This window comes from Panthera tigris, chromosome D1, assembly GCF_018350195.1.
Source record: "Panthera tigris isolate Pti1 chromosome D1, P.tigris_Pti1_mat1.1, whole genome shotgun sequence".
Taxonomy (NCBI): Eukaryota; Metazoa; Chordata; class Mammalia; order Carnivora; family Felidae; genus Panthera; species Panthera tigris.
This window is the reverse complement of record NC_056669.1, coordinates 81395806-81422093: the sequence shown is the minus strand read 5'-3', so window position 1 is coordinate 81422093 and position 26288 is coordinate 81395806. Positions and strand designations below refer to the sequence as shown.

The window sequence follows — 26288 nt, the reverse complement described above, 5'->3', positions numbered from 1 at the left end:
AGGATGTAAATATACTAACCCTTGATGTATCCAAGAGTGACAGGCATGTGTTACACATTCTTCAGCTTCAGGCAGGTGATTGCCTTCGGGTCCTTTCTAATCCTAAATTTTCTAAATTCCATAAATTAAATTGGATTGGAAGCTGCTTGAAGGGTGGGACCCCCTGTCATACCTTCTTTTGTGAGTTTGCCAGGAAACATACCTCTGACTATAGGGAGGCTAACTGACTGACAGTCCTACTGGAATATCCTTCACCACATTTTTCCCAGGCTGGACCTAGTCAGTGACTGAGTACAACAGCAAAGGCACTAAGGCAAGTGTGCTCAGGAGAGACATGGGACTCTTCTAATGGTGATTTTCTCTTGGGGTCTCCCCATTGGTCTTGCCAAACCTTGGAAGAACGCTACTTTTGTCTAAGACTCACCCAGGCTCTTGTCCTTCCTTCTCTCCTGACCTGGAGTCAAACCTGCATCTCAGTTTCATGGCTTTAAATATCTCCCTCCATCCCCTCCCCCATTTTCCCTCGGAAACATTTCCCCTAATCTCTTGTGTGAGCAATCCTGTTATCGGTGTTTGCTTCTCAAAGGATCCAAACTTGCACAGTCTCCTAGCAGAGAGTCATAAATTTGGGTGGAGGCTACATCAGAATCAGGAACTTTTTAAATCTTGAGAATCCAGGGCCTCATCCCAGACCTATGATTGAAGAATCAGTGGAGGTGGAATTTCTATTTTTAAAATCTTCCCCAGGTGATTTACATGTAGACTGACGTGCATTAATCTCACCCTTTTGTTCCCTAGCAGGGTAGATTCTGAGGAGTAGGTACATGGTAAAAATTCCTCGAAAAAAAAATCCAGAAAATGTTGAAACGCTTGACAAGTTTGTGCTATTTTGGTATAAAAGGAGCAAACTGGCAAAGTTACTATGTTTCTTTATCACCTCCAGGTCCTCCATTTGTTCTTTCATATTGCAAAATTTTTAAACTTTCCTCATTGTGTTCTACAAAATGAATTTGTATATTTCAACACTAACATGAGACCAAAAAAAAGAGAGAGAGAGAGAGTTTAGTAAATAGTACCAGATTTTGCCAACCAGACTCCAAGAAGAGCATTTTTGACATCACCCTAACTTTCAACACTGTTGATCTAGTTTCTGTGGTTTTCTTTGCTCCTTTCTCAGGTAATCTTGACAATTACAGATGGTTGGTAGTTTGCCTGTGTTTTTAAAAGCATTGCCTCTGATTTTTTTTTTATTTCAAAAAAGTTTTTAAAATCATTTTCAAAACCCCTAGGATTGTTAAAGTTTTCACCGCGACTGCCACTCCTTATTTTGAAGACAGTCATGGTAACCATCACTAGACAAAAAGAAAGGTTTTGAAATTACCTAGGAGGTGTTTAATAGTCTTTCTTGATACACAATATTAGGTGTCCAGGTCAGGAAAAAAAGAAACTACAGAATATGATACCTTCTCTCTCTGTCTACCCATAGCTTGTCTTTGAGTCTGAATTCTCTTACGGCCGTCTTCTCTAGATCTTTTTTAAGTTTATTTATTTTGAGAGAAAGAGAAAGCATGAATTGGGGAGGGGCAGAGAAAGAGAAAGAGAGAGAATCCCAAGCAGGCTCTGCACTGTGAATACAGAGCCTGATGTGGGGCTTAAACTCATGAACCACGAGATCATGACCAGAGCCAAAGTCAGGCAGTTAACCAACTGAGCCACCAGGTGCCCCTTTCTCTAGGTTTCTTTTCAAATACATTCATGCAGACAAAGAAAAGCTTCCCAGGCTATGTCAGGATCCATAGCAGAGCTATCCCCAAGTTCTGGTCTTCTATAAGCACGTTTATGGGACGCAGACATGTTGCATGAAGTTCTTTGAAATATTGTTTCATGCTAGAGTCTTCTTAAAATGTTCAAAGTTTTATCTGGAATTCTGAGAGAGTAAAAAGGAACCCAATTCTGTGACTGAACTTTGTGTTAATTCTTTGGTTTGAACAAATTCTCAGTGTGACTAGGAGATAATCTTTCTGGATTTCTATTCTGGTTTTTTTGTTTTTGTTTTTGTTTTTTGTTACTTTTACTTTTCTATCTGTTGCATTGTCTGGCTTCTGTCATGGGTTTGTGTTCCTCTTTGTAGTTTATGCGCTTAGGCCTTGGGATCCACGCGTGGTTCTGTCATTCAGAAATTGTTCCCTTGAGGGTCATTCACCTCTTGGGTTAGATCTGAAAGGGAAATTCAGGATAAGCAAATTAGATTTAGAAAGGATTAGGCATGGATAAGAAAACATTTCTGATATTTATTGAAATGTTTTGAAATTTGGGATCAATATGGGTCTTCAGAACTACCAGAAAGGACCTCTGACCCCAGGATATGCAACCAGGCCAAGAAACTAAGAACTCTTTAGCAATGTCCTGAAAAGGGGTGACTTCCAGAATGGCCGTCAGTCAGTCACACGGGAAGCCTTATGCCGGTCCTCACATCCCAAGATCTATCAGTTCTGCACATGTGGCAGTAGAGGAAAGGGGGTCAGAAGCCCACATTTGGTCACAAGTGCAACTTAAAAGGATGTTTTTAATTTGTCAACAATTTTACATTGTTGTTTTTGTGCTTCAAAATGATTGCCATTTTAAATTATCCCTAAAAACTAGGTCCTGTGCACAAGAGGACCACTCTAGGGACCTTGAAACACAGAAGAAAAGGACAAGTGGGTGAAAGCACCTATTTGAGACCAAGGTAGAAAGATTGTAAGCCTCTGAGCCAGTGTGGGAGCTCCTCCATCCTAAGGCCCCAGATGCAAATGTGGAAGAATCAGAGCATAGAAACAATAGCATTTATCTTGAGGATTCAAACTGGATACATACCAGATATCTGATGGGTGTGATATGTTTTCTTTATCCCCTGAATTGCTCACAGTTTGAAATGTTCATATATGTATACACACATAAAGATACCCATTCATATGTTTGTGTGTATATATAAACACATATATATTTTTAATATACATATTCAGCTTCTAACTTTGAGTGGCGGTTTGGCACCCTTGCTTTTATAAAGTCGGTAGCTATTTTTCATCAGCCATATGATTGTCTTAGGTCAAAAATATTTGGGGTGCCTTTTGGATGGAGAATTAGATAAACCCTAAGTGCCCCAGGACTCTTTCTGGCATTCATTCCAGAAAGAGGGTCATTTTTTTGCCTTGCAATTTGTTCTTTTTAGCTCATTCTGCAATATAATCATCAGCACGAGCTCACTCCAGAGACCAGAAATTATAGTGCTTGATCTCAACTTGCAAGAAAAGATGGTCACCTTTGAGGTATGTCCCTGTGAATTTTACATAATCCTACAAATGGTTTTCAAAAATAATCTGATCTCAATAAGGGATTAGCACCTATAAAACAGGGCTGGTAAACTATGGCCCATGGGCCAGAACTAGTCCAACATCTATTTTTGCCCAAAAATTTTTATTGGAACACAGCTATGTCTATTTGTTTATGTATTATTTATGGTGACTTTATGCTACAATGACAGAGTTGAATAGTTGTGACAGAGACCATATGGCTGACAAAGCCCAAAGTATTTACTATCTGGCCCTAAACAATAAAAGCAGATACGAAGGACCCAATAGAAAACAAACAGGCAAAGGAAATGAATAGTCAATGTACCGAAGAACACACTGGAACATTCAATAAATGCATGAAAAGATGCAGCTGTAATCAGGGGAATTCAAATTTAAAGTACACTGAGATTGCATTTCATATGCATCAGATCTGCAAATATTTAAGTCTTACAACATCAGGTGTTGGTAGGATATAGAGTAATGGGAATTTTTATTCTCTGCTGCCAGAAGCACAAGTAGGTACAATCACATTTGAAAGCAATTTGACAACATCCGATAATGGTGAGTGCATATAATCCACCCCTAGACACACACACACATGCACACACATATAAAGGAAATGCATATTGGAGAAACTCTTGCAGGTATGAACAAAGGATACAAGAATATTCATGGTAGCGTTGTTAGAAAAAATAGAAATAAGCTTAATATTAACAATAGAATAGATATATACTGAGTACATTCTTTAAACGGAACACTGTATAGTAATAAAAATGAACTCATAATAGCCACATATTTCATAAAGATCACAGGCTGCATGAAAAAAAGCAAGTTGTACAGGAGTACAGAATGATATTATTTATATTTGCAAAACAATGCTATATGTTATTTAGGGATACACACATAAGAAAAGTATGAAAATGCTGAAAATATTCATGGGAATTAACTACAAAGTTTAGGAAAGTAGCTGACTTCTCAGGTGGAAAAAGATTGGAGAGAGATACAAAGGGAGCTTTGAATACATTTGTAACATTTTGTTTCTGTTTTTCTTTAATATTTATTTTAATGTTTGTTTGTTTATTTATTTATTTTGAGAGAGAGAATGTGCAAGCAGGGGAGGGGCAGATAGAGAGGGGTACAGAGGATCTGAGATGGGCCCTGTGCTGACAGCAGACAACCTGATGTGGGGCTTGAACTCACGAAGCAGAATGACCTGAGCCAAAGTCAGATGCTTAACCAACTGAGCCACCCAGGTGCCCCATGTAAGATTTTGTTTCTTAAGCTGATTGCTGTGAACTCTGATTTTTGTTCTTTTTGTAAATTAGAAGCAATTCACACAAAAAAAATGAAATTCAATCATTATAGCATTATGGGGGAACCCCCACAATCTCCCTGTTTTTATTTCTGTAATGGGGCACCTTCACCCAGCAGGCAGAGCCTCTGTATACCCTTATACAGTCTCCATATTTGGGCAAAAATCAATCAATCAATCAATCAATCAATCAGTATAATATACAATTCTCATTTTAAAGCAGCAAAAGAAAGTGAAATCTTGGCAAGAAAAATTCTGTCATCTTTCCATGTTGTTATAAAAGAGCAATCTTGGGGCGCCTGGGTGGCTCAGTCAGTTGAGTGTCCTACTTCGGCTCAGGTCATAATCTCACGGTTCGTGAGTTCGAGCCGCGCGTCAGGCTCTGTGCTGACAGCTCAGAGCCTGGAGCCTGCTTCGGATTCTGTGTCTCCCAATCTCTCTGCCCCTAACCCACTCTCATTCTGTCTCTGTCTCTCTCAAAAATAAATAAAAATAAAAAATAAATAAATAAAAGAGCGATCTTAAAAGAATCAACTAAAGAAACCAAATTTACAATTTTGCCTCACTTCACTTGCTCCTGAGAGCTGCTGGAAAATAATGGAAATGATTTAGACAATGGGCACCAATTTAGGGAAGGCTCCAAGGGCATCAGACGAGGACACAGGAGCCCAGGATGTTCTGTGATGATCTTAGGCAGAGTACAATACCAGAGAGCTTCAGATTTCTTATCTATAAAACCAGAGGGTTGTCCATCTGTCTTTACGTTCTCTTTCAGACTCACAATTAGAGGAAATATGTCATTCCTAAAATCTTGAAGTCAAGGCATGTTTATATTTATTGACTTTCTAGCATATAAATAAATTTATTGTATATTAGTCGCGTGTCCAACTGGGCATTATTTTTTAAAGATAAACTCTCAAATGCAAAGATGATAGCAAGGTTTCATTTTAAACTTCTTAGGTCCGTTATCAATTTATTTCCATTTTCCTTAATTTTACTTAGGTGACATGAATGGTAAACTATAAACTAGTGGCATTTTAAACCCTGTCTGCCTTAAAGTATTCATGAAAAATGTCTCTAATGTAGAGTAAAATAACTTGAAGGCATAGTGGAAAGTAAGAAAGGAGGTGCCCACAAAGCAGAATTTGATGCAAATAATGATTCTATGGGGTCTATTAAGCCACAAAAGTCTACAAGAGAAAGGAATGCTGATAATAACCTGACACCAAAGTTGCTGCTGGCTTCTCAGTGGTAGTCATCTAGCACTCAAATGTTTTCTTGTCTGGAGAAAGTGTCCCGTGTTCAGAAACATCACCTCTTTTGCCCCTTACAAGATTCCTGGGTTTTAGGATTTTACAGTACGTGAGAAAACAGTCTGAATCGAGATCACCAAAACTTTGTAACGTCGCGGGTTAACCGCTCATATGTAGCCTCCCATACTAACGTGCATATCAACATAGGTATAAAGATCTCAGGTGAAGTGACAGGCTTGTGGGGGTACACTGCTTTAATTCAATACATAGCTAACACCTAACTCTGTCAGATTAAGGGAGGCTTGCCTTCAAAATCTTTTTTCCATTTCCACAGCTCCCAAAGTCCTCACCCTTTGGGAACAGTGGAGAGTCATTTGAAACTTAACTGAACGCTGGAGGCAAGTTCTAGTTTTCAGGTCGTCCAATTTAGGAGATCCAGTTTCTGCAGAGGGAAGAAGACGGGTGGGGGAGGGAAAAAAACAGAGTCTACATATTCAGATCCTTCTACCTTCCATTCACGACCTGCCACACACATCTGGCCAAACCAGGGATTTTTGCCTTGAACCACCACCACCACCACCACCACCTTGTCACTCACGCCCGATAAACACGCCCCTCTGGTCCTACTCTTGGCCTGTGGCGGCTCCCCTCCTTGCATAGTAATGAGCTCGAGACCTCCGCGGGCCAATGGCGCTCCGGGAGAAGGGTTAGTTTTGCATGTACCTAAGTGATTTGCATAACCCAGCGGCTGGGGGCTTGGGAACCCGAGCGTGCAACCCTAGAAGGGAAAAGGACGGGAGGAGATTGAGCCGCGGCGGCGAGAGAGCGAGCAGGAGCCTGGGTGTTTGTACGAGAGCCGGGCGGGGGCTGGGGCGAGGGGCCGGCATGGCTGAAGGCTGCGCTCTGCAACCTTGAAGAGCGGCTGCGGCGGGAGGCCGGGGACGGGGCGGCGGGTACGATGGCAGAGCGCGGCCCCCGCAGCTGCGCACGGCCGGGCCGGCTGGCCTGAGCCGCCGGACGAGCGGGGCTGCCTCTGCGCTTCCATGGAGCAGCGGGAAGGGCGAAACTCCGGAGCGCCGCGTCCCTGCGCTGCTGCCGCGGACTGTTGAAGGGGCCCAGCCCGCGCGACCGCCGAGAGGGGAGAGCCCCCGCCCCAGCCCTCAGGCCGGCCGCCCCGGGGCGGCGGGGGGCGTCGGAGGGCAGCGGAGGCGCGCCAAGCGAGCCGCGCCGCGGGAGAGGCCGGCGCAGGAGGCGGCCGCAGCAATGCCGGGCCCGCTGGGGCTACTCTGCTTCCTCGCCCTGGGGCTGCGCGGCTCGGCCGAGCCCAGCGGCGCGGCGCCGCCTCTCTGCGCGGCGCCCTGCAGCTGCGACGGCGACCGTCGGGTGGACTGCTCCGGGAAGGGGCTGACGGCCGTGCCCGAGGGGCTCAGCGCCTTCACCCAAGCGCTGTGAGTGCCGGGGTCCGGGTGCCGGGGAGGGGGGCAGACGGCTGCTGGGGGGGGGCGGAGCCGGTGGTCAATCCCACCCCACCCACAAGCGTCCCGAGGACTGGGGCGCGGGTCACCTGTGTGTGGGGTGCTGGGCACCCACTCCTGCACGGCGGGCTTTACAAACTGTGCCAGCCCGGGTCCGAGCCGCGAGTAGCTCTTTTTCCCAGACTTTTAGGGCACAGTCACCGTCCCCCCCCCCCCCAAGTGCATCTGGGGCCAAGCCGGAGGGTGGAATCTGGAAACGCTTGCCCCTGTCAGCCTTTTCAGGAGACCTTCCCTTCTCACGCGGGGCCCCGCTCAGCTGGCGACAGCTTCGCAACAGGCAGGCTGAGGGCGCCTAGAACTTGGCCTGAGTCTGCAGACCTAGGCACGCTTCGTGGGGGAAACACCTGGAGCCTTCAGGGTTCCAGCATGAGGGGAGAAGACACACCTGTGCCAATGTACAGGGCGAATCCCCTTCCAGTTTGGCCTCATCCAGGTAGAGCGACTTGGCACCTCGGTCCAGTTCCGCTCTGGACTCACCGACTAACGCCCAGGGTTCCGGAGCGCGCGGGGGAACCGGGTAAAAACAAGACAGGAGGAGGGGGAGGAAACTGCAGGTTTCTTTTGGTAAAATACTCTCCTCACCCAACTAGGCCTTTTAAAGAAGGAATGCTGACCTGAAGTACAGGCTGTGAAAGAAAATCAAAGTTCCGGAGCATAGAATCTGCCCAACCAGAATGGAAGGCAGCAGTTTTCTCTTGTACCTTTCTTTTGAGCTGCCTGAGGCTGGGAAGGCCACTCAGATGGTTCTGACTTCTAAAATCCCCACTCCTCAAAGGGGGACCTGAGGCTTTAGACATTCCCTTCAGAAAAGCAGAGGACTCTGAAATAGGTGTTGTAGGTGGTATTGGCAAATACCGCCAATAGAGAAAGAGTAGGGTAATTGAATGCAGGGCTTGGTGTGCTCACTGGCTCTTGTGTTGTGTGGCCAGAGTGATTCAATCAAGAGCCGTGAAAGAGCCGTTTGAGAGAGGACGGGATTCTGAGAGGTCCTTGGGTGAAGGGAATTTCCTTTTACCTTACGACCAAGGAAAAGGAACTATGAGAAATAAACAATGTTAAAGGAATAACTGACCCTGTGAAGACATCCTTGCTGTGCAGGCCAAAGCATTGCTGTGTTTCCAGGTGGGTTCAGCTTATTGCTGTCTGCCAGTGGGGTTTTATTGAGGATTGCAGTCTGTTGCCTTAAACCTGTCTCATTCTTTGCCTCTCTTTATTTTTCCTCTTTATTTTTCCTGTGTCACGTGTTCGTTATGTATTTGAAGTCATTTTCCTCCAGTATGGTGGAGTTGAACTTTTCACTGAAAGCAATTAATTTTGCAGTGAAGAGTGGTGTGCCCACAAACAGGTACATTACACCGGCAGGTTTGCGTGGGACCCGGGAGCAGTGAGGGAAAGAAGATTGAGTAGAGGAGATAGGGCTGGTTTTCTTGTTGTTGTTGTTTTTTTTTCCCTGTTCTCGTGAAACTTAGGGAATTCATGCAGCAGAGATTCCTTACCTGAAACCTCTCAAGCCCCTCTATTCATAGAAAGCCATGTTTTTCCTATTTTGACCAGTAGTAAAGACCTTGTTTAGCAGATTTCCCCAGTTTTGATGGGTAGACTTGTCCCATAAGGAGAGAGACTGTTTTACATTAGTGCCTAAAACCACAAAGAAATGTTACATTTTTAAGAGAGCACGCTGCTGTGTAGAGCATCTTCCTTTAGAACTCACTGGAGGTGGTAAAATGCTCTCTTCTTGACGTGGAGCCTTTACAGAACTTACTGTTCAAGGCATGGGAAACAAAAATCATTGGCACCTGTCCCCCTTAGATCGTCTAAACTAGCACCATCATGGCACTTCCTGAGCTGCTGTGGTGAGCAAATGTGTAACATTTTCCTCTTCCACTTGTGACCTATAGCCAGAGTATACAGATAACTCATTTCATTCCCAGTACTCATCATTTCATCCTCAAAAGTATATATTGTGTGAGTACCCCATTTATAGGGCATTTCAAGGGCAGTGGGTTTGCATTTTGGGAAACCAGCTAGTCCAAGTGAATCTCAAAGGCCATGTTGAGCATGGGCAGGTACTGTCGGTTTGCACACTCCAATTGATTTGGGATCACCTGGGGTCTTTTCCCAAGTATGTCTGATCTGTTGTCCCACTGTAGCTTTAGTGAGCCACACACACCAAGGGATTAGATCCATGGTCCCAAACTTTTGTTTACCTATTCCTAATTTCTGGAGCATGTACACCCATAAAATTACACAGATACAAGTTAAAAAGATGAGAAAGATTGATTAATCAGAGTGATTTTATTTTCTTCTCCTGGCTCAATGGTGTAACATCCTCCCCTCTGCAGGGGAGAATGAATGCATCCCACGTTGGAGACCCTGGGCTGACAAAGAGCAGAGCTTTTATTTTACTTGGCTTGGAGTCCACAGAGCCTGGTACACAGCAGGCACTTAAAAATGTTGCAGTGATTAGAGAGGAGCTTAACGCCACACTGAGGGAAGAGTCGGGGCTTGGGATTCAGACATCATTCCCACACAAGATTGCCAAATTCAGCATTCTCAGCATTTAGTCTTTTGTCCAGATTTGAGGAGGCCCCAGAGAGAGGATACCTGCGTCTTCTCCTTCAGGCTCGTTTAAACTTGTTCAGTCCAACAGTGTCTATTTCCTGCTGAAAGCTGCTTTATCCGAGTCTGGGGGCAGAGTCAGACATAATCTCAGTATTGTTGATGGGATTCCTGTGTTCACACTATTTGCTGCACCTGTAGTGATTATTTATGTTTTGCAATAGCAGTTCTCAATCCTGTGTCACAATGCACTGGCTTGTCACAATTCACCCCGAGGTGTTTTGAGGGAAGTAATCTTACTAGTATTAAAATTCCAAAGTTTATCAGAGGGATTCAAGGCAATTCCTATATTAATGGTAATAGGTCACTCTGAATCACCTACACTCCCAGAATCTAGACTGTGGTGAGAGAGGGATGAAATCACAGAGGTGGTGGGGAGGGGTTTGCATATGTGTGTCCTCTGGTTTATGTGTGGTTACCTTGACGTCTGGAAGCTGCAGACCCAGAGCACAGATTTCCACATCCTAGATTATGTCTGGTGACCAGTTTTAAGACCACACAGGCTGTTTGCGTGGCTTTGATCCCTTGGTTCGTCCTTACCATGCCACTAAATATTATGTGGCCTTGGGCAAGTCATTCTCCCTTCTTTTCTTTTCTTTTTTATTTAGTAACCATTTCCTCACCTGAAAAAATGAAATAATTGGATTCACTAGATTACATCTAAGGCTGCTTGTAGCTCCCAGAAGTTCTAATTTATAATTCTCACATAATTTTAGGATGGCAAGCTGTCGATAATGTTATGATCCTCTCATAAAAGATCCCAGGAGCAGCAGGATTTTGTTCTATGTGAAGTTGCTCAAGCCTCTTCATTACCACTCACTTGGAGGAGGAGTTCTTTGTGTTTAGAAGTGTGTGTTAGGAAATTTGCCATGGAGACTTGCTGCAGAATGCATGACTGGCTAAGGCGCTTTGCTAGGGTAGAATAGCCTTGCTTGTTTCCTGTGGGTATGGCTTAACACTTGGAAAATAAAATCATTCGGTTTCAGTAATTTGGATACTGTACAAAAAGTTACTCAACGTCCTCACTTCCATATAATTAGTCATAATCTCTCCAACCTTCCCAGTGTGTGTACCCTGTACGTTGGGCAGGTTATCGAGCTTTCTGTACAGAATTCATGGTTACTGGAGAGGCTTTGAAGTGTTTTTAAAAATAACCTGTTGCTTTTTTTTCTGTTGGAAGCATCATCTCAGATTCTTCCTTAAGATGTGCTTTTTTTTTTTTTCACTATGTGCTTTTTTTTTTTTCACTACATCAAATACGTTTCTTCTTTTAATAGTATCACTTGAAAGTATTTTCTTATGCTTCCTCCGATGTCTACTGTATTCTCAGGCAGGTCAGTCATTAGTGGTAAATATTTGTATCTTTCTTGATGGTAGAGTTTTGATATCCCTCGATACCTGAATTATTTTAATGTTAGTTTGTGTGGTGGGTCTTTCTAGAGATGTATTATTATCTCGTACAATTGAACTTTCTGCTAAATGAGGCCAATGCATGAACATCTTTAAGTATAGATCCTTTATTTTTACAAACTAATGAACTACTGGGTTCTCTTTAAATACAAGAGAAGAAAGAGCATTCTGCTGGGCATATGGAGAGCCATTTCCAGACCTGCCCGCAAATCACACAAGTGACCTTGAGCTGGTGACATGCTTAACCCCTCAGGGCCTTGGTTTCTTCACCTGTAGAACAAGAAAATAAACAACTCTTAACTGCCAAGAGTTTTCTTTCTCTTGAATTTGATTATTATTTTTTATACATTTCTTGCATCCTGTCTGTTAAGGGAAGTAAATGGTCTAAATCATGGAATCTCTCACCCACCCAGGAAGCTTCTGCATTTGTCCCAACTCTCCTGGCGTATTTCCGTTGAATGGGGAACTCACTGCCTTCTGGAGGCAACAATGTGCTGGGTGTGGTCTGAACAATACCTAGGACTTGAACGCTAATTCTCATTGGGAGCCCCTAAAGGTTTTGTAGTAACCACTAATGTTTTATGATTTCTAGCCGAACCAAATGCTAGTGACAGTTATGGTATCAGGCATTTAAAGTCCAGGCACTTGGCTCTCAACATTAGAATTGTAAGGTAACATTTGACAACTTAATCTCTTAGGGAAGATCAAAGTTTTGTACTGGTAGGTGGATCCAGACAAGTTTAGGCATTTTCTTGGCCTCTGTCAGTTATCTCTCAAATTCTTATTTTAGTCATCTTTATAATAGCAAAAGTACTGACAGCCTGCAAGTTTGGAGTTTGGTTTCTGGTCTCCCTGTTTGCACCTATCCCTTCGTTCCCATTTTTCTGATCAGTAAATAGTGGATTTTGGATTAGATGATGGCACAGATCTCTGACTGCTTTGAATTTCTCTGAACCTGTGTCAACTATTAGGCAAGTTCTAGGAATCCTTTAGTGATTCATTGAATTTTTTCTAAGACTGTCTCTCACTTTTTCTCTATAAAAAAGATAAATTTCCATAAAAGTACAATGTCTGTTGGTATACCTGGGTTAAAAGTTAAACCCTGCCAGATGTGCCTTTCACTCTGAAAAATGTAACTAATATAACTCAGAGTGTTCTTGATAAGACAGCTTTGCTCTTTTAATTTTTCAAGCTCGATCTCAAGGTTTTGGCTTTAGAAGGGTGTTATCCAGCTTGCCTTTAGCTGTGTTGGTCAGCCTTCAAGCTTTTGACAATGCTAACAACTTTTCACATATATAAAGAATATGGGTAACTCTTTCCTTTTTGCCCCCAACGTTGTTCAGTGAGCTGCAGGGTTTTTTTTAGAGCTTCACTAAGATGATAAAATCCTCTATTTTTAAGTCCTGCCAGGGAAGAATAAAATGCTAGGGCATTTAGCAAGTTAGTACTCTTACCCAAATGGCTAATTTGTCTGCTTTTCTAGGCATTTATTTTGTGTTTCAGTACTTGATGGTCACACTGTAGGCCAGGTAGCAGCTCTATGGTCTGAAGCTGGGTGAGTTCTAAACTGAGTTTAGAAATCAGGCTTAGCAAGAGACAGATCGTGATTTTATAGTTCATAGACATTTAATAACCTCAATTTCTGAAGACTTTAGCAAGTTTGTACTCCAGTCCCCCTTTTAAATGGCAAGGTATAATTATGTGGTCGTCTACTCTGGATTTACCCACCCATAGACAAGTATTTGTTGTTAAACAGTGTAGATGCCTGGCACTCTGTTTAGCACGGTCCTTCCAGTGTAATGAAGTCAAAATTCTGAAAGTTTGGAGTGGTTGTTTTCAGTCTCTAAAGCGTGTTTTGATACCATTACATCTCTTAATTGTCAAAAGCACTCGCCCTCGGCACTGAGTCGACAGCAAGATTTGGCATTGGGTGTCTCTTTTTTTAGATGCAGGTGATTGAGGTTCAGGAATGCCCTTCTAAGAGTCCATGTCCAAGAAATGAACGTCTTTGAAAAATATTTTTTTCTGGGGGCGCCTGGGTGGCTCAGTTGATTGAGCGCCCGACTTCAGCTCAGGTCATGATCCATTGGTTTATGAGTTCTAGCCCCACATCGGCTCTGTGCTGACAGCTCAGAGTCTGGAGCCTGCTTCGGATCTTTGTCTCCCTCTCTCTCTGTCCCTAACCCACTTGCATTCTGTCTCTCTTAAAAATAAATAAACGTTAAAAAAAATTAAAAAAAAATATTTTTCTGGTTCTCCTAGCATTACTGTACTGAAAGACCTTATGGGGAAGGCATCGAACCACCCCTCTGTGGCAACATGTTGGCCCATAACAATGTAAGAATAGCCTTGTAAGGAAATGTAAACCATAGATATTTTGGGAGGCGGCTGGGCCATGTATCCCAGGCTGGTCTGATGTCTGTGCTGGTGAGAAACTTGTGGAGGAAACATATCTAATATATTTCAAGTTATTTAATGACTCTTTACCCTTCATATTTAATTTGTTTTTACATATTCAGAATCAAGACAAGTAAAAGGTTGTGGAAGCCCCATTGGCTGGTTTTTTCTTTTCCTCTATTTTGACAATAGAATGTAGCCTTTTATTTATTTTTTTTAGCAAAGTTTTAAATATAAAGTTGACCATTGAAAGAATGAAAATCTTAGTGCACCTTGACAACAAAATATTTTTTGATACTTGAATCAGATTTCAGAAGCCCATATCCAGAAAAATCATGAGTTAGAGTCTTCACAGTCCCATACATTTTTAAGGTTTTATTTGAGGAAAATTTTCCCTCCTAAGAAGAGTGATGTAAATTTGGCTGGGAGATGATACCTTCAGCTTGGAGCTGTACTAGGCAGGGCTAAGGAATGAGTCTCACTTCTCCATTCCCCTCAGGCGGTGAAGTTCATCCAGGCAGTTTCTAGTAGGAACTGAAGACAGTAACTTAGTACAAATGGGTGACATCAATACATCCCTGAAGATCTTGATTGGAACTGTTTTCCCAGGAGGACGGGTAGATGTCCTCATTCTCACTCCTGTCAAGGTTCTTAGGTATAGGGGGTGTGCTTCTAAGTTGGCAGTCCTTTCTCTGAAACTCTAGAGATTGGGTGGTGCTGTTGATTAAATTCTGGGTTTCCCCTATTTTCCTAAGGGAAAATGCTAAGAGGCTCTTGGAGAAACTACATGGATCATAGGAGAAGGGCTCAGCAGATGAGATTTTTCCAGGAGGGAGGAGACCTGTGGTGGCCACTCTGTTCTATGTTGTCCCCCTTCCTGTGTGGTGGAAGCCATATCAGCTGCTTTCCTGTGGGAGAATTCTCCAGAGAAGGAGAACACGAGCTCTTGAATGATTTACACCTTAGGAACTCTGTTTTAAGGTCTACAGACTCTTGGGGCGCCTGGCTGGCTCACTCGGTAGACCGTGCGACTTTTGATCTCAGAGTTGTGAGTTCAAGCCCTACTTTGGGCATAGAATTTACTGTTTAAAAAAAAATCTACTGACTCTTTGGAGTTGGGGGGTGAGAAAAAACGTCAACTAACCTTTAGGTTTCTTACTATTCTAGAAGACTTTTCAAACACTCTTCTGTTTTAGGCACTAGATCCACCTAGTCTTGGCATATTCCAAAGTGATAACTGCCCTTTAGTTCTCTTCAAACTTTCTTTATCTCACATAAATTGAAGCACAGACAGAATGTGTATACAATATGATCAGAATTAATTAGGAGATTTTAAGTGAATTTAATACACTTCAAATATTTTCGTATCATGTTTAAAAAAAATACATATTATGGGTTTACTGATATTTAGCAGTTTATAATAATCAGTTTTCATCCTTTCTCTGCTACTTCTGGTAGTTCATTTGATTAGTTTATTCAATTTTTATTTAATTATTTACTTTTTAAAATTTTTTTCATTTCATTCTTTTTTTTTTTTTTTCTTTTTTTAAATCTTAGTATTTTCCTATCTTTGTAAGGAAGAAACTTTTCTTGTTGGCCTTCTGTTCTTTCCAAGGTCATTTTAAGTCCATGGTCACTAATCCAGCTCTTTATGTCACTATTCCAGAGTCTTCTTTTTATAGGCCTATCTTTATGAACAGGCCTTCAAAAATGACTTTGTTTTTGAGAGTATGGCACAAGGAATCATGACCTCGAGTTCCCAAATCAGTGTGGGCATGTCATGTAGCCACTTTGAATTGGCTTTTCCATCTGCAAAAAGAGGTAACTTCACTTTATCTTCGAGGGTGACATGTAGGAAACTTCAGCATGACCTGTTTGAGTGAGGGCGAGGACCCGATTTGTTGCCCTTTCTTTTGGGAGTGACTAAGCCATTGCATGTGTGTGTGAATCCTATTTCTCTTGTTCTTTGAATGTATACCAGGTCCACAGGCTGTTGTAGACTTCATAAGTGAGCTATTGTGCTGATGGAAAAAATGTCTACTTATCTGGCTGATCGTTTTCATTCAAAAAACTGTAAAGATCTTGGAGAGAAAGTAGTGTATACACTTTTGTCAAGATCTCCTCTCTTAGGTGGTGCTACTGCCTTTCTAACAAGAAAGCCTAATTTCTGGGGTGAGGGAAGGAGTTACAGTTTCTCCTGAGGAGAGAGCTGGGGGTGGAGGGTGGGAATCGTGTTGGCTCCCCTGGGTCTCTGTGATTCCAACAGCACTGGTCCAGTAGAAAGGTGCTGTCCTAACAGGGAACACAGTTTTTTCTCCTCACAGCCAATAGGCATGTAACCTTAGGCAGTGTCAGTGTGATCTTTAGATTCAAATTTTCTACTTCCAGACTTTGGAACACAGGATTTTCATTAAACCATGCCTAACTCTTTGGGAAGCTTCATGCCAAAGCATGCCTTCTGTAGTTTCTCAGATCATTTTCCATGTTGGGGATAGATGAGATTTACTCAGGATTGACACTTTTACTGCATTCTTTTTTCTTCATATCACGTTCTTTCTAGAAATATTCAGATGATGAGAGAACTTTTTAAGTACTTTGAAAATGGCATTTTATTGGTTATTTGGATACTTGTATATTCCTTTTTACATTTGAGATTAATGCTCGAGTTTTGTAGATAAAGAGAAGCTTATTATCTTAAAAGTAATTTTAGAGCCCATATCCATTCTTTAAGATCTTTTGCATTTCTAAAAAGTTAGATGGCATTCTTGTTAAGCAGCTAAATCATTCTCAGAAACTTTAAAAACTTTTCTAGGTTTTGATTCAGACCTGATCTGAAAATGAATGATAAAGCCAGAGCAGCAGCTAACATACGCAGCGGCGCTCACAACCTATTTAGATTGGCTGAGTGTTCCAAATACAGTTGTGCGTTTTCTACTCGGGATCTCTTTCTTTAAAAAAAAAAAAATGTTTGGGATGTTTTTCCCATTACCATCTTGACATCTGCCTGGTTACACATGAATAGCTTGACCCAGTCCCTCAGCAGGGAGACTACCGTGGCCTTGCTTTCAATAGTCATGTCACTGACAAAGAAAACATATGGAATATTTCATTCCTGGCCTTTGCAAACAGTCTGGGGCTGTGAGGGCATGCAGCAGAAGGCTTCGTACTTCATGGTAGGTTGGCAAGTTTGTGTGCTAACCACAGGCTGTGCTGCTAGCAATCAGATGTGTTTTCCAAAGCCCTGCTACATTCTGTGGAAAAGGAATCTTGTGTTTTGGATAAATCAGTTTCTACTATCAGTTTGAATTAAGTTTGTATGACCTGATTGCATGGTGGGTTTCCGACTTAATCGTATATTTCACCAAAGGAAACTTGTGTAAGTGAGTGTGTGTGTGTGGGTGTGTGTGTGCGTGTATGTGTGTGTGGGCATGCAGGACATTTGGATGCTGTTCTCCCAGGTTTGATACGTGGTGGTGGGTTTAATGGATACACACATTGGGAATGAGGATGCTTGATTCCCAATAGAACATTCCTTGAGGACTGTCTGCCTCTATGTTTATCTTCTTGTCAGTTCAAGGTCAATTGGTCATTGTCTACTAGCTAAGTACTGCTGTATTGACCTTTATAGGTTTCTCTTGCAAAGTACCAGCCTTCTACTTGGGGACTGTGTTTCAGTTCAGCTAGCATTAGCAACTTTGCTTTGTGGCATCTGAATCTACAATGTGGAGGCTTATCCATGGGGCGGAAGCGTGGTTGGGGGGGGGGGGCAGGAGAGGGCCAAGAATGTGAAGAAGAAGGGTAAATCAGTTGCCTTTTTCAAGTCTTCGGTGTTAAAAGAATTTGCCCTTGGCACAACCTTGGCTGAGGTGGCATTCCAGAAGGGGAAAATACAAAAACAAAACTCTATGACATCCCAGGATGAGAAGATTCATGACTTTGGTGAAGGAGATAATGACATACATTTCATCAGGGTCCTTTCTAACGAAGTTACCCCAGCTTGAAATTCTAGTTTTATTGTCTCCCAGACATGTGGGCTGGTTTTGACAGGAGTTGATTTATGGAAAAGGAAATGAGCTCCTGTATTATCCCAGATATAGCCAAATATTTAAATGTATGTATACATTTTTTTTTTCCTGTAACGTATGTATACGTCTTATCTAGAAGCTATTTCTGATGGTTCTTGGTGTCATCACTAAACATTGCTGTAAAACAGTGTGCTGAGAGGAATTATTGCCTCTCACATTTTCTCATAAGTATAATTCCCTTTTTAGTTCTTGAGTATCATAGATTTCTTTTAAATTTGTTGGCTCTTGGAAGGTTACATTTTTGAAAGCTTAGATTTTATGGTTCTTCACAAATGAGCCTATTTGAGGTCCTCCACTTCCTTTTAGTGCCTTCACATTTTTATCCTAAAATAACTAGTTTAATCTTGGGTGTTCCATCTTCTTTCTTCTACTGCTTAACTTTCATAGCTTTGAATTCATAAGGAAACTCCCCTCAAATCCCTCAATTCTAAAATGCACCCTTTTTTAGTGTATAGCATTGCCAGTGTTGAAGTGCATCCAGTAATGTGACTACTACCACTGTCCAGATCTAGAACATTTCTATCTCTTTGCCTCCACCCATGCCCTTTGTAGTCCTCCCCTGTCCCCACCCCTAGTCCTTGGCAGCTGGTGAACTGTTTTCTACCTTGGTTCTCTTCTTTTGTTTTTCATTTACCAGAATGTCCTAGAAATTGAGTGAAACAGAATGTAGTCGTGTGCCTGGCTTCTTTTACTTACCATAATGCTTTTGAGATTCTACCGTATTGTTACACATGTTATTCTGTAATATTCCTTCTTATTGTTGAGGAGCAGTCCATAATGTGGATGTGCTACAATTGATTTGTCCATTTCCCAGTTGAGGAACACTTGCCTTCCTTTCAGTTTTTGGCAGTTATAAATAAAGCCAATATAATATTCACACAGAGGTTTTGTATGAATGTAGGTTTTCATTTCACTTTTGTAAACACCTAGGAGTGAGATCCTGTGTCATGTGGAAAGTGTAAATAAAATGTTGGTCTGGGTTTTAATGTCTTAGAGCTATAGTGAGGTTTGATATTACTAACTACTTATAGCCTCAATATATTATTAGCATGGTATATATTAGTAATAGCAAAAGCTGTTAAAAACAGATTTTGTTTAAATGGCTATACTTTTTAAAGGAGTGTAATTATTGTTATTATTATTATTTTAAGTAAGCTCTATGCCCAACGTGGGGCTTGAACTCATAACCCTGAGATCAAGAGTGCCACACTCTGCCAACTTAGCCAGCCAGGCACCCCAAAAGAGAATTTTTAGCCCCCTTTTTGGCATCTGACAGTTACTCTGATACCTCCAAGGACTTGTGGAGAAATGCTCCCAATGTGGAGCATTTTGCTTACAGGGACAAAATTTTGAATTTTTAGCGTGTCCATGTCTGGAAACTCTGATTCAAAAAAATGGAAATTTGGTGAGGAATTGCTGGGCTTACTTGTGTATCAGGCATGTTACATGTGTTAACTATAATTTCCACAGTAATCATCCTAGGTCCCTGACATGGTTCACATTTCATAGCTGTGTATCTGGAGACCTGAAAGGGTTCAGTAACTAGCCCAAACGTCCCACAGGTAGCGGGTGGTAGTTTGTGAAGCTCAGGTGTTCTCTGTTTGTACCTCCTGTAGTTTACTTGGATAGTCGATAGTTTATTAGAAGAGGAGAAGGTACAATGAGAAACAAAATGGTGAGAAGCTGCAGGTTTTTACAGGGAGAGAAAAGATCAGAACTGAACATAAAGTATCCAGCAGAAGCACACAGACATCTACGTGTATGTGCACACGATCGGAGTCTGTGAGTTGATTTAGGAGTAATTTACATTAAACAATCTACTTACTGTGTAAAATTAAGTAATCTTTTATTCACAGCAGAATTTTTTGAAAAGTATGTCAGTCTCTTTACGTTTTGTATTTTGTTTGAAAGCTTTCACATCATTTTCTATGTTAATAGAGTTTTTCTGTGTCAGCAAAGTAAGTATCAGTTGTGTGCATTTTGGCTTGCTTTTTCTTTCTTTTGTGGAATTCACTTAGATGTTATATGAGGATCCATTAACATACTGACTTTACTGCTTCTTACAGAGCAAATTTCTGAATGTGCCTCTTTGAACCAAAACGATGAAGTAAATGAAAAAGCGAAGTGTGCACTATGATGGTTTCCATATAGCTGCTCCCTTTCACTCACTGGAATTTCCTGCCTCTCCTGTTGAAGATGTTTTTATAGGGAAGTCAGCATAAAAGTGCATCACCCATGAGCGTTTTTCCCCCCAAGGCATTTCATTTAGCCAACTTGGTATTAATTTAGTTGGTACTCTTTAGTTGACTTGAACACTGTGTTTGTTGATTGTGTGAGCTGATGTTTATTAAGCTGTTAATATTTTACAGACTCGATGGGCTCCTATTTGGATCTGTGTGCTCTTTTCTTTAGCAGCAGAGCTGTTCATGATTGAATCTGTGGCCACAGTTTTGACTTTGAATGGGGTGACAGCCAGCCCCATGCTGGAAGGTTATTTGGTGGCTCTAAAGGTTTTCTCCTGGAAGCATTTTCCTTTTTCATCTAATTCACATTGCGGTCTTGGTCTTCTTTATGGTCCGTCTTTCTGTACAGATAAACCATCATCATCATCTTGTTATTCACTTACATGCTAATAATAATAAATGTTATTGAGGGCCAGGCATTATGTGAAGTGCTTTACATGTGTTATCTATTTAATACTCTTAATAACCCTCTAAAGCACATGCTGTTATTCTCTCCATTTTAGAGATGAAGAAACCACAGCGGGGAAGGTCACACAGGTAATGAACGAGGTTTTGTAAATGGGGTATGAGATCTTGGTTTTTCAGATCAGCGTTGTTTGGTTGAGTGGGCGAGATGACAGTATTCTTCCCTGTGTCTCCTAGATGTAGGCATTCATCTGTCTTGCATATCGTGGATGTCGTGAGCTGCTCATTTTATAGGTGAGGAATTCGTTCTGGAGAGGTTAGATCTGTTTCGTTCTCTACTTGAAGTGTCCTCGGCCTCTTAAACTGTAGACTTGGACCCTTCCACATCTTAAAGGTCATCTGGTGCGGTGGTGCTAACACTCTTCTGTGCATTATGGGCCCCTCATTAAAGAGGCTAGGACTTTCTTTCCGTGGGGGAGACAAAAGTCCATTTTTCCCAAGGACATACATTTACATGTTTCTAGACCTGATATCTATTTATTATTTGCTAAACCTTTCAGTTACATAAACTGGGAACACCAGAGTCTTACATTTTTCAGACCTTCCCTCCCTTCTCAGCCCACTTCTTTTAAGACTGGTACAAAACAGTTGATCTGGTTTAGATTCTCCATCAACTGGGCAGAAGTCCAGTTACATTTATTCATATGACTTGCCCAGAACCATTGGTAGCCCTCCAGAGTATGTTAAAAACAAAACAAAGGAGGGGTGCCTGGGTAGGTAGCTCAGTCGGTTAGGCGCTGGACTTCAGCTCAGGTCATGATCTTACGGTTTGTGGGTTCGAGCTTACGTTGGGCTCTGGGCCGACAGCTCGGAGCCTGGAGCTTGCTTCAGATTCTGTGTCTCCCTCTCTCTCTGCACCCCTCCCCCTCAAAATAAACATTAAAAAACAAAACAGAGGAGAATAAAACACATTATCAGAAAAGATGGTCTTTTCTTTGATTATATAAACCTTTAACATTTAAAAAGACTTTTTTTTTTTTAATTTTTTTTTTAACGTTTATTTATTTTTGAGACAGAGAGAGACAGAGCATGAACGGGGGAGGGTCAGAGAGAGGGAGACACAGAATCTGAAACAGGCTCCAGGCTCTGAGCTGTCAGCACAGAGCCTGACGCAGGGCTTGAACTCATGGACCACAAGATCATGACCTGAGCCGAAGTCAGCCGCTTAACCGACTGAGCCACCCAAGCGCCCCTAAAAAGACTTTTGACTTAAGTTGCTTGTGGCTTAAGCTTGTCAGATGCTAAGATTATCTGTGCTTTTTCCTGTGTTTTGTCCAATCTTTCATGGACCCAGTACTTTGTTGAAATTGTAGGAGATGTTTTGTGGAGGTGAATAAAAAGCTTTCACACAAAGTTCAAAACGATTTTTTGAGAGCTACTAATACTATATTTGTATAATGGTTCATGGAATCAGTAGTCTTTTTTTTTTTTATGTTTATTTATTTTTGAGAGAGTGCAAGTGCGGGGGGAGGCAGAGAGAGAGGGGGACAGAGGATCCAAAGTGGACTCTTGGTCTGACAGCCCTGAGCCTGATGTGGGGCTGAAATTCACAACTCCGCGAGAGCATGACCTGAGCCAAAGTCACACGCTCAACTGATTGAGCCACCCAGGTGCCTGGAATCTGTAGTCTTTCAACTTTAAAGTAATAATTATCGAGGCAATAAGTCAATACTTAAAAAATTAATTTAGCATTTATTAAGTGCTTTATGTGTTAGGAACTGTTTTTGGTGCTGGAGACAGAGTTATCAGAAAGCATCCCCGCCCTCAAGTAATTTACCTGGCCTGGGATAGGGTAGGGGTGGTGGCAGACAGTATAAATACAATAAGGGGCACCTGTGTAGCTCAGGTGGTTAAGTATCTGACTTTGCCTCAGGTCATGATCTCTTGGTTCTTGAGTTCAAGCCCCATGTTGGGTTCTGGGAAGACAGCTCAGAGCCTGGGGCCTGCTTCAGATTCTGTATCTCCCTTCCCCTCCCCTCCTCACACCCTCTCTCTCTGTCTCTGTTTCTCTCTCTCTCAAAAATAAACATTAAAAGTTTAAAAAAATACAATAAACATGAGGTCAGGTAATAGGAACTGTGAAGAAAAAGAAAGCAGGGTGAAGGGGTCTCACTAAGCAGTGTAGTCAGAGAAGGTTTGAACGGGGTGATTAAGATAATTACTGATTAAAATAGTACCTATTGGAATATGAACCATCTTAATCAATGGTAAAACAAGATTTAAAAAGTTGCTCCTGGGGCACCTGGGTGGCTCATTTGGTTAAGTGTCCAACTTTGGCTCAGGTCATGATCTCACGGTTTGTGAGTTCGAGCCCCACGTTGGGCTCTGGGCTCTGTGCTGACAGCTCAGAACCTGGAGCCTGCTTCGGATTCTGTGTCCCCGCCCCTCCCCAGCTTCCTCCCTCCCTCTCTCTCTCTCTCTCTCAAAAATAAACATTAATATATATATATATAAAGTTTCTCCTTACCCCATAGTGATAATTAAAACATAAAAAGAATAAAATCAACATTCCATAATAACCTGGTATGTCAATGCAGTGGAATAGTACACAGCAATAAAAGATCAAATTATTGATACATGAAACAACATGGATAGATGACGTGGGTATTATACTTAGTGAAAAAGCCAATTTCAGTAGGTTCCATATCCTGTACGATTCCATTTAAAACACTCTAGAAATGATGAAATTATAGAAATGGGGAACAGGTCAGTGGCTGGTAGGGTTAAATAAAGGTGGGAGGACAGCAGTGTGACTTTGGATGGGTAGCAGGAGGGAGTGGTGGAGTAGCAGTGGCAAGGGGATGTCTTCATTTTATTTTGCTTCATTTTACATATAGGTGTAGTTGATCTAGCAAGGAATGGAGGGGAGAACAAAACTTTCCTTGAGAGTATTTTTTTTATTATTATTATTTCATGGCAACACACTATGGGAAGTTCCGTTTCATTTTCCAAGTAGTTTGTGGAACTGAAGGTGTCTTTTCTTCAAGGAATTGAAAATACTCTGCCAGGAGGAATTGGATGTATTAATTCCACCCAGGGCTTTATCTCAGGTAGAGTAATGTGCCCGTGTTTTTGTTGTTGTTGTTGTTGTTTGTTTTTTGTGGTGATGGAGCAGTTTCTTATGATTGTAGTGGTGACTGCATGAATCTGTGCATGTGGTTAAAACATGAGTGCATGTAAAAAGTAGTGAAATCTCAGTAAGGTCTATAGTTAATAGTGCACCAAAAGTAAATATCCTGGTTTAGCTAATGTATTATGGTTATGTGAGGTGTTGCTGTTGGGAAAAACTGGGTCAAGAATGCATAGGAACTCTACTATTTTTGCAAATTTTGGTGAGTCCTAAGTTGTTTAAAAACAACAGATACACTAAATCAGTTTAAGGTCTTGAGAAATCTTTGTCTTGGCCTCACTCCTTAAATAAGATGGGGAGGGGCTCCTGGGTAGCTCAGCTGGTTAATAGGTTAAGCGTCTGACTCTTGATTTGGGCTCAGGTCATGATCTCATGGTTTGTGGGTTGGAGCCCCTGCATTGGGCTCCACGCTGGCAGTGTGGAGGCTGCTTGGGATTCTTTCCCTCTTTCTCTGCCTGTCCCCTGCTCATGTGCTCACTCTCTTGCGCTCTTTCTGTCTCAAAGTAAATAAACTTAAAAAAAGTTTTAAAAAATAATTTAAAAAATAAGATGGGGAAACTGAGTCTCTGAAGTGAGATGATAAACAGATTGCAGAGCCAAAGTCTGAATCTAGACTTTTTAACTTTTCAGGTCAACATTATTTTGCTCCCTTAGAACATAACCGGTTTTAATTGCTTTTAAACAGTTGTTGGGAGATCATGCTTGTGTTCTCTATCTTTCTCCCTCGCTTCCTTCCTCAAGTCCCCTCCACCTGTGTGTGTGTGTGTGTGTGTGTGTGTGTGTGAACTCTCTTCTATGTCTTGCAGCCTAGAAAAGTGTAAGATATAAAGTATGCACTGGGTTTATCATTTAAATGATTTTAACCATGTATTTGAATAGAACCCCTATGCCTCTTCTATTATGGAGGCATTTTGTTTCTGAGCACTTGGTATAATCTAAGTAGCATGGGGATGATGTTGGATCTCTGCCTGTGAATTAGTAGCTGAGTGGTGTTTTACTTCTGATGATTCAGTATATTTGCCTTAATTGCTGGATTAACCAATTTCTTGCCTCCCACAAAAAGCACACACATTTGTGTAAAGAGAGGGTAAATGAATGAAGTTTTAGGGACTAATTTTTGTGGTATTTAAGCAACAATAGTCTAGATTACCCACAACCTTAATTTCCTTTCATGAGTCCTATAGATGGGCTTTGTCACCATTTACACTTGATTACTTCATTGTTAACCCCAGTGATGTGATTTAGCGTGCTAAGACTTAATTATTCCTTTCTGGCCTAGTGAGAAATTTCCTTCCAATAATTGCCTCCACTGTCCTTTAGCCTCTTAAGCATTTAGTTTGTTTGGAACAACATGGTTGTTCAGAAAGCATTTCCAAGCTCAGCAGTGCCTGGAGCTGTGTCTGGGCCATAATTTATACCTTTGACATAGGGACTGAGACCTCAGTTCTTGGGCAGTGTGACTGGTGGATGCTCTTCATTAGAGCAGTGAGGTGATGCATGTATCTGAAAGTTACAGGAAGAAAAGTTCATGACTGAACAGTACTGAAGAGTTCTCTTGTGGCCTCTCTTTCTCAGTTTAACATTTCCTTATTTTAACTGAACACTTATGCCAACTTCGGAAATAACATTAGGTTCCTAAAAAAAAAAACAAAAAAAAACCCAACCCCCCCCCCCCCCCCCCCCACCTATCGTGTTTTAAAGAAGTGTTTTTGTAAGGCAGTCATATGCAGTGATGGTTATAGTGTAGAAGAGGTCACTGGAGAAGGTGTCCCTGTCAACATGAGGATCAGACTTGCTGGATGAAATTGAAATTGATGAAATTTGCCAGGTTTGGCAAAGAGATGTCTTTGTTTTATTTCAGTTAGCTTTTAATATAGGCGTAGTTACATCTAGAACCCTAAAGCAAGGGATGGAGATGAGAGAAAAAATTTTCCGTGAGAGTATTTTTTTATTTCACGGCAACATCACGGGAAGTCCTGTTTCGTTTTCCAAATGGAAGTTTGTGGGATTGAAAGTGTCTGTTTTCTGCAAGGAATTGAAAATATTCTGCCAGGAGGAGTTGAAAGTATTAATTCTACACAGGGCTTTGTTTCAAGTACAGTAATATTCCCGTGTCTCTATAGGCAATTTATAAGGCATAGTTAACATTAGTTTTTGTGGGGAGGGGGGACAGCATAGTTTCAGCGCTTTACTCCTAAGCCCCCTGTCACCCAGCTTCAAAATTCTATCCCTTCCCATGTCCTTAAACAATATTAACTGCTCTGTTTTTCTCAGAGAAGGTCTAGAATAACAATGGCATCATAGGGTAATTGGATATTCTACAATAAAAATACTTACATGCCAGTCTGTTGGAGGTACAGCTACTTCATTAGGCAGTAGAATAATATCACATTCATCACACTAATAAAAATGTTTGGAGCACCTGGGTGGCTCAGTCAGCTAAGTGTCTGACTCTTGGTTTTGGTTCAGGTCATGATCTCCTGGCTTTGTGGGTTTGAGCCCCACAT

General features: G+C 41.7%; 1 protein-coding gene and 1 long non-coding RNA gene across 3 annotated transcripts in view; one reads left to right on the top strand and one right to left on the bottom strand.

The window, feature by feature from the left end:
* Positions 1–1720: 1720 nt before the first annotated feature.
* Positions 1721–7905, bottom strand: LOC122231083. 2 transcript variants are annotated; one of them, XR_006208213.1, is made up of 4 exons: positions 7818–7905; positions 6248–6339; positions 5864–5982; positions 1721–2217 (listed from the first exon to the last, which is right to left on the bottom strand). It is a non-coding gene; the product is annotated as an uncharacterized LOC122231083 (long non-coding RNA). The 2 variants fall into 2 exon arrangements; XR_006208214.1 differs by having other exon boundaries at positions 6284–6339.
* Positions 6657–26288, top strand: part of LGR4 (leucine rich repeat containing G protein-coupled receptor 4) — a 101574-nt gene continuing 81942 nt past the window's right edge. Inside the window, exon 1 of the mRNA XM_042958100.1 lies at positions 6657–7345. Within this exon, the coding sequence (XP_042814034.1) occupies positions 7161–7345 (185 nt within the window). The 5' untranslated portion in view covers positions 6657–7160. The remainder of the gene's footprint in view (positions 7346–26288) is intronic.